The following is a 9,068-nucleotide window of genomic DNA, read 5'->3' on the forward strand; positions in this document are numbered from 1 at the left end:
TTATTACAGTTGATCCAAAAGTGATTGGCCTTGCATGAGGTGAAAATAAACAAATTAAGTGAAGCCTACAATACATAATATTATGTCTTTCTATTTGTGATAAAATTGGCTTTGTAAGTAATTTCAATTCATTTCTATTAAAAAACACTTATTTGAACACATAAAAAGTTATTTGAACACATACTCCATCACTGTATTGAAGTATTTACTAGAATAACATAAAGATATATCCCTCTCTTCATTGAGGCCACTGTCCTCAATGAGGCCACATGCAGGTATGTTATGACTACTTATACCACCAGCAAACCAAAATGAGCTCTAAAGAGATATTTGATTATACTGGACTGCATTATGATGTTGATGAGCCCTGCACACTTTGCCTTCATGGGCCCTCTCTTCCATGAAATAATGTTAGACATTATGCTTTACATCTCCTTTGATATAAAGATTAATATATTAATATTATAACTAATATAATTATTGTATTATATAATATATTAATATTAAGGTCAAATTTTGTTGTTTTATTCAGATTTTAAAAGAAATAAAAACATTTTCATAGGCTTCTAACAGTATGGGAGGCCTGTGCCTACTGGTAAGTTGACCCTGCAGCTGTGCATCAAAAATTCAAATACATATATGATCCCATCAGGCATTATGAATAATTGAAATCAACTGAGAATAACATGCTAATTGGCAACTAATATTCACCTCCAGTGACAAGCAGTAAGAAAGAGAGGAGGGTAATCTGGTGGAATGGAGAACATGCCTCAAATCCAATGAGTAAGTTGTAATTGAGCTCCATGATGGAAATAGGTCTAATGATTTTAAATATTTCAATTTATTTGAAGACAAGCTGAAAATACATATTTTTATACCATACCTCTTGCTTGTAAAATGTTGACATCTAATTCAAATGTAAAACATAGTGTACAAAAGACTTTCAAACAAAACACATCTCTCTGTTGCATCCTGACTACAGACCACTGATTTGCAGTCAATACGTTAAAAGGCAGAACTAGTAGGGATGGAAATAAACTGGTTTGGGGATTAATTTTTTTATAATTAAATGTATTTTCCTTAACCTTGAGACAATCAGATTAGGATTCCTGCTCTAAAGGCCTGGGTTTACAGTAAGAAACCTGCCCCAGAGTTATATTGTTACATCCAAATATAGAACTGCAGTAACACAGAATATTATTCTTAAAAGAGATAGCTCTTGCAGATACTGTATTAACAAATTTCTGTTCTATCTTCTACAGAGTGCTGTTGGAGAAAGGGTAAATGTAATATGGAAAGGACCAATGATTCCATGTTGACAGAATTTGTCCTTGTTGGGCTTTCTGCCCACCCAAAGCTCCAGACAGTTTTCTTTGTGCTAGTTTTGTGGATGTACCTGATGATCCTTCTAGGAAATGGAGTCCTTATTTCAGTAATCATCTATGATTCTCACTTGCACACCCCCATGTATTTCTTCCTCTGTAATCTTTCGTTCCTGGACATTTGTTATACAAGTTCCTCTGTGCCACTAATTCTTGACAACTTTCTGAGAGTAAGGAAAAGGGTTTCCTTCTCTGGGTGCATGGTGCAAATGTTTCTCTCCTTTGCCATGGGGGCCACAGAGTGTGTGCTTCTAGGCATGATGGCACTTGACCGCTATATAGCCATCTGCTACCCACTGAGATACCCTGTCATCATGAGCAAAAATACCTATATGCCCATGGCAGTTGGATCCTGGGTCACTGGGCTTATTGACTCAGTGGTGCAGACATCTCTCGCGATGCAGTTGCCATTCTGTGCTAATAATGTCATTAACCATTTTGTCTGTGAAATTCTGGCTATCCTAAAACTGGCCTGTGCTGATATTTCAATCAATGTGATCAGTATGGCAGGGTCAAATCTGATGGTTCTGGTTATTCCACTGCTAGTAATTTCTATCTCTTACATTTTTATTCTCACCACTATTCTGAAGATCCCTTCCACTGAAGGAAAACGTAAGGCCTTCTCCACTTGCTCAGCCCACCTAACAGTAGTGATTATATTCTATGGAACCATCTTCTTCATGTACGCAAAGCCCAAATCTAAAAGCTCTGTTGGTGCCAATAATCAAGACATCACTGAGGTCCTCATCTCTCTCTTCTATGGAGTAATGACTCCCATGCTCAATCCTCTCATCTATAGTCTGAGGAACAAGGATGTAAAGGCTGCTGTGAAGAACATGTTGGGGAGAAGAAACTCTGATGGAATATGAGTACTGATTTACACTACATGGCTGAGCAGCCAAAGCTGCTATAGATACTAAATTCAAAAAGAAAAAATTACCATGTGAAAACAAATTCACCACATGGCATTCAAAATCATCTGAGAGAACTATTTTGGTGGCTGTTGTTACTATTAGTTTTTTTGTTTTAACGGCAGAAATAAAACATGCTTGTGGTTTTAAAAAATAGTTATGGGGGATCCCTGGGTGGCGCAGTGGTTTAGCGCCTGCCTTTGGCCCAGGGCGCGATCCTGGAGACCCGGGATGGAATCCCACGTCGGGCTCCCGGTGCATGGAGCCTGCTTCTCCCTCTGCCTATGTCTCAGCCTCTCTCTCTCTGTGACTATCATAAATAAATAAAAATTTAAAAAAAAATTTAAAAAATAGTTATGGAAATGCAAATTGTTGAAAATCTCTTAAGAAGCCCCAGCAAAATATAGTCGCTCTTAAACCTTTAGAAAATGATACAGGCAAAGGTATACTAAAACCACCTGAAACTAATATAACACTGTACATTAACTATTTGGAATTAAAATAAAAACTTTTTAAAAAACACAATAATATTGAAACAGAAATTTATAATATGGAAGAAGTAAATGTTCAGTAAAAAAATAAAGTGTACTAGATATTCTCCAAAACCTAAAATAAGTATATTTTTAAACTAATTATGCAAAATAATATTAATTGCCACATTGCTTATTATATATTCATTTTTAATTTATTCATTTATTTACTGTTTGTGTCTACCATATAAGCTCTCTGAGCATAAGAATTTGTCTATTTATTACCCTACCTGATCCCAAAGACCCAGAATAGATCCTGGCACATAATAGAGCCTCAGTAAACATAAATATTTATTTTAATAAATAAATGAACCGTACTTTGTTTAAGAGTAGGAATGTATGTCACATCCAAGGCAACAAAGGTTATTCAAAAAGAAAGCTGATTCAATGTAGTATTTTCAAAATAAAATATATTGGCAGTGAAATATGAACTCCCCTAATAGTTTAAATATTACCTTTTATTTTCTATGTGATGTGTATTATAATGTAGAGGAAAAGGTTTTGTTAACTAGCTACCATAACTTACCTGGATTTGGTTTATAATGAGACTTACAAGGTAACTAAAAGGGACCCCGGTAGTGCATCCTAAGTTTTAACGTAGTAAAATAGAAGTGACATGGTAGCACAGTCCCTCTTGGACTTTGACAAGACAGAGGTTGTAATGAGAACTATTTTCCTACTTTGCATTGGACCACATAGTCCCTAAGCAGTAACAGAACTAGATAGAACTGGTAATTGACAAAAATTGCAATAAAAGGATAAGAAGCAGCCAAAGAAAGAGTCAAGTCGCTTAATAAACTAAAGAGTTATAGGATTTTGGTGTTGGCAATAAGACAAAAAAATGGCCCCAAATTGAGGTGACTTAATCTCGAATGATTAAAGAGTGCAACCATATGGAGCAGTGCCAGTATGAGGATGGAAGCCCCATTTCTGTGGAAGCAACTGAGTCACATATACCAATAGAAGAAAGCATTCTTTTTATCTAGCCCTTTGAAGAGTCTATGGAATTTGAAATATAGAATACAAATCTAAAGTATGACTATAACTACTTCTAAATTCTAAGAGTAAGCCCATAATATCTTCCTTTTTTGTTGATGGGTAATTAATGTTACTATAAGATTAATACATGCATAGTACTAAATAGTGCCTGGAAATATTGGTTGTTTTATTAGAACGAGTGTTGAGTGAACTTTAATAGCTCAGAAAGCTTTGAGCAGGCACAAGATTTTCATCCTTATTTTATATGGGTAATTTTAATGCTATTAACCTACTGCCTCTCAATTCAAATCCACTTTTCTATGCTCCATTTTGTGTAGGATTGGGTCACTGAAAACCCATTTCCCCTTTGCTAGTTAGCTTCGGTTAAATTCTTCCCAAAGAGTTACTGGAGAATGGAAAGCTGGTTGATGATAAGAGCTTTGAGCTTCCCTACTTGTTGCTTGTTCCTTAAGCATCACTCCAGCTATGGTTCTTCACTCTGACAATGGAAGTTCCTTAGTTTCTTCCAGTATTGGTTTCAATTTTCATTTTTTCTCTATAACCTAGAATCAGTAGTGCCATCTCCTTAGATGTTTGAATGTGTCACTCAGCTTTTACTTCTGGAAAATGAATATTCATATCAAGTGCTTAGTCTGTCTTAAGGTATCTTTTAAAAGCAATAAAATAGGCAATTCTCTGCTTGAGAAATGTAGTGAATCAGATAGAGCATAAATAATATATTTGCTCAGACTATGATTTCCATACACAAATAAATAACAGAAGGTACTGGGCAAGACATTTGTGTTTCTTCTACAGTTGGTTTCTTGTTTCCCAAATGTAGATTGTGAAAGTCTCTTTAGTATACTCTAAAACAACATAGCAATAGTTATGTACTCTATGAAAGGAGAACATTGAGTGGCTCACCAACCCTTTGTGAGGAAGGATAAACTTAGGACTTTGAGAAAAAGAAATGTAAGTATAACGCTTTTCTTTTTTCTCACCCCTGCATACCTAGCATCCACTTAAGTTTTATGCCTGGCACACAGTACACTATTTCTATAAATGTGTTAAATTAATGCATAAGTAAGTAAATACAGGAATGAAGAAAAACAACTTCAAGAGGATATAGTTTCCAAATAATTTATCAAGATATTATTGGATCCTTAGGATAATTCTTCAAGGAGCTAATATTTCTCCAACTTTATAGAAGAGAGATACTAGATCCAGAAATGTAGAAAATCTGCAGCTACACTTGGGATATGAGAAGTCTTGTTTGTTTGAACAAAACAATTAACAAGCTTAACAAGCCAACTATAATGGCATACACAGTCTTCTAAAGCACATATAGAACATGTACAAAAACTGATATTTTTGTTAGGCCAAAAGCAAAAATTACCAAATTTCAAATAAGTTATATTGAACAGTCCATATTCTTTCAATTAAATAAAAAGTGATTAATTTAAAAGTTCCATAACTTGGCATAATTAAAATATAAACTAATAGCAATATATTTAAGATATTTAACAACTTTTCTGGCCAGTGCTCCAATAAATCAGATTGAATACCTGACATAAAAAAAAAAATAGTGCGGCTATTGTAATGCATGCCAGCTAATTATCAACTCTGCTTATAGATAAGAAAAAAAAATTACAACAAAAATATTAAAACCTCATAAAGCCAGAACTGAACTTGCATCCACTGGTACAGCCATATTGGTTGTCCATATCTAGTGTTCATTCTGATTGGTTGGTAGCTGTGCCATAGCCTTTATAAAATTTCAATACCAGTGTGCAGCCCTGACTTGGCACCGCTGCACTCCCCTGAACTTGTAGCACCAGCGAATACATGGGATCCTTCAGCAACCCGGCAATCCGCCCTCAAATCTGCCCTGGCAGCCTGGCCTCCGCGAGCAGGGCAGAGACAACTGGAAGGATCATTAGCACTGAGTACGAGTCCCCCCCAGTAAAAACTGCCAGGAGCAGGACCCGGCCCCTCTCCGCCGCGTCCCTTCGGGCTCCTGGTCCTGCTGTACTGGTCCCGGGGGACATCAGGCCAGGCGACAAATGCTACTTCTCTTTCTTGTGAATTCGTCATACTTCAGCCCAGTGCTGGGTGACCATGGTGTGAGGTTCGAGGCTACGTCCTGTTTCTTTTCCTACAACTGTCAGAGCAAGGAGATCACACTTGTTGGTCCTATGAGGATGAGGATGAATGATAACAGGGTTTAGGGAGACACAGAAGGAAACTCTGAAGGACCTGATGGAAGAGCTCCAAAAGAAAGTGCGTGACATCGAAGCAGAGATTTACCCTAAGAATGGTTCTCTCGACCTGTAGGGTGAGATGAAGTGTGTTTGTGGGGCCAGCAGATACCCCAGTGCATCCTGGAAGTTTGCCTTCAATGGGCAGATAACCCACCTCTTTGACTCAGAGAATGGAGAGCGGACAGTGGTTCAACCTGCAGGCCGACAGTTTCAGGGCACATTGGACAGTGACAGAGATGTGACCAACTTCCTCACAAAGGTCTCCAATGGAGATTGTAAGAGCTGGATGGAACATGTAATGAACCACTGGGATGAGAAGCTGGAGACAACAGTGCCACAAAGCAGACCTCAAGACACGGCCCGATCCGGGGCCTCCGGCAGCACACCCAGCACCTGGATCTTCCTCCTGTTCCTCTGCTGTGCCATCCTCCTTGGCATCCATGTCGGGGTCCTTTAGAGGGACAGGCTGGCGAAGCTACCAAGGAGCCCAGGAGAGTAGGGTCCAGCTGCACAACCCTGCCTTTGCGCAGGCTGCCTTTGGATGAGCTGCTGTTCAATTTTAGACCACTAGAACTTGTGGCCTTACACTCCAGAGACCTCCAACCAGACCACATGGTGCAGCACTTGGACATTCTGTGTCCCTTCCTACGTTCAGTGCCTCTCCTGTTCAGCACTCTGCCTTGGCAAATTCCTGCCATTTTTCTTGATGCTAAGTTATAGAATCTTTGAATGGAAATGTTTAAAGGCATTATCAAGAAATCTCAACAAAGAGAATGTTCTTCATCTTGTCCTTTGCTTATGCAATATCAGAATCTCCTCTGTATGATGACATTGTTCTTGAACATAGTATTTTTTTTTAAGGGGAAGAAATAAAATCCACATTTTATTGAACCAAAATAAAATTTCAATACCAACCCTGCTAAGAAATGAAATATAATTGAACACTAAAAATTAAAATTTACCAGATATAATATAGTATAGAGTTTCCTCAAAAAATTAAAAATAGAACTACCCTATAATCCAGTAATCGCACTACTGGGTATTTACCCAAAAAGTACAAAAACACTATTTCAAAGCGACACATGCATCCCTTTGAAAAAGGGCATTATTTACAATAGCCAAATTATGGAAGCAGCCCATGGATAAAGAAGGTGTGGCGTCTATATCTATATTTATATCTGTATGAAATCTATCTATCCATCTATCTACACACTGGAATATTACTCAGCCACAAAAAAGAATGAAATCTTGCCATTTGCAATGACATGGACAGAGCTAGAGAGCATTATGTTAACTGAAATAAATCAGAGAAAGACAAATACCATATGATTTAATTTACATGTGGAATTTAAGAAACAAAACAAATGAGCAAAGAGTGGAAAAAAAGAGAGAGATAGAAGCAAACCAAGAAATAGACTCTTAAATATAGAGAACAAACTGATGGTTACCAGAGGGGAGGTGGATGGGGGGGATGGGTTAAATAGATGACTGGCATTAGCAGTTCATTTGTGATGAGCATTGGATGATGTAATGATATGCTGAATCACTATATTGTACACCTGAAACTAATATAACATTGTATGCTAACTATATTGGGATTAAAAAATTTTTAAAAGAGAAAACAAACTGAACCAAATGCTAATAATAATAATAGTAAAGTAAAATTTATCAACTGTAGAAAAAACAGGGCATCCCCGGTGGCGCAGCGGTTTAGCGCCGCCTGCAGCCTGGGGTGTGATCCTGGAGACCCGGGATCGAGTCCCACATCGGGCTCCCTGCATGGAGCCTGCTTCTGCCTTCTTCTCCCTCTGCCTGTGTCTCTGCCTCTCTCTCTGTCTCTGAATAAATAAATAAATCTTTTTTAAAAAATCATAGAATAAACAGTTTTTTGAAGGAAATGCTTACACTTAAATTCCTTTTGGGAAACTTGGCTAGAGAAAAAAGGAAAAAAGTAAAGAAAGAGGGCAGCCCAGGTGGCTCAGCGGTTTAGCGCCGCCTTCAGCCCAGGGCCTGATCCTGGAGACCCCAGATCGGGTCCCATGTCGGGCTCCCTGCATGGAGCCTGCTTCTCCCTCTGCCTGTGTCTCTGCCTCTCTCTCTCTCTCTCTCTCGAATAAATAAATAAAATCTTTAAAAAGAAAAAGTAAAGAGAGATAAGGATATGGAACTATCCAAACATTTTGAATGCAAAGCTAATATGCAAAGCATTCGTTATATATTCTCATGTTATTATTTCTCACTAAATCTTCACAATCATCTTAGGAAATGATTTGCTCTTAATTTATAGATGAAGAGACTAAGACACATAGAAGTTAAGATCATACAGATTCTAAGTGGGAAAGCTAGTTTTCAAACCACAGTCTTGACTTAAAACCATATATTTTCTTTACTGCCTACTAGTCAGAAGGGAAACATCTTGAAGTCCAAGTGAATCTGAATTAGGAAAATTAATCCAAAGATATTATAGGATAAAATAGTTGAGATATCCTAATTGGATTTAACTTTGGAATTTCTCCAAAGCTGTTACCTATCTGTCTATCTATCTATCTATCTATCTATCTATCTATCTATCTATCATCTATCTATAGGTGAATTCAGGTGAATCTATATGATGATCAAGTCTTCAATGACTGTAGCAAAAGCCATGAATAAGAGTGGATAATATTTTGACTTTGTCTTGAGCCCAGTATTTCAACTTCTTCTTTAGAAACTCATTGATCCCCATACTTACAGGTAACAGGTGATATCACCAGGAATCAATTGTTTTAACTAATCAGAAAATTGCTGAATAAATCTAGGGTCATAAGTTTTCAGTGTGATGCACTTTAGAGAAGGTGAAGTTTTAGGGTACAAGAATTTTTAATTTGTCAATAGAAGCAGAAAATATTAATGGAGAAGATACTGAATATGCAAACTGAATATAGGGTAAGATACAGGGAATCTTACCCTATATCTACCTTACTAATCTATTAGCCAATTCAAGTAGTTTAACTTCTCTAAACTTCA

At 37.3% G+C, this 9,068-nt stretch overlaps 1 protein-coding gene across 3 annotated transcripts; it reads left to right on the forward strand.

The window, feature by feature from the left end:
* The first annotated feature begins 1,291 nt into the window (after positions 1-1,291).
* Positions 1,292-6,750, forward strand: LOC144321771 (olfactory receptor 13C8). 3 transcript variants are annotated; one of them, XM_077911017.1, is made up of 2 exons: positions 1,292-2,220; positions 6,070-6,750. In XM_077911017.1, exons 1-2 carry the CDS (start codon positions 1,292-1,294, stop codon positions 6,143-6,145), a joined length of 1,005 nt encoding a protein of 334 aa, XP_077767143.1. In that variant the 3' UTR covers positions 6,146-6,750. The 3 variants fall into 3 exon arrangements, with proteins under 3 accessions (XP_077767143.1, XP_077767145.1, XP_077767144.1); XM_077911019.1 differs by lacking the exon at positions 6,070-6,750 and adding an exon at positions 3,096-3,123; XM_077911018.1 differs by lacking the exon at positions 6,070-6,750 and having other exon boundaries at positions 1,292-2,251.
* The last annotated feature ends 2,318 nt before the right edge of the window (positions 6,751-9,068 follow it).

This window comes from Canis aureus, chromosome 10, assembly GCF_053574225.1.
Source record: "Canis aureus isolate CA01 chromosome 10, VMU_Caureus_v.1.0, whole genome shotgun sequence".
In the NCBI taxonomy this organism is placed as follows: Eukaryota; Metazoa; Chordata; class Mammalia; order Carnivora; family Canidae; genus Canis; species Canis aureus.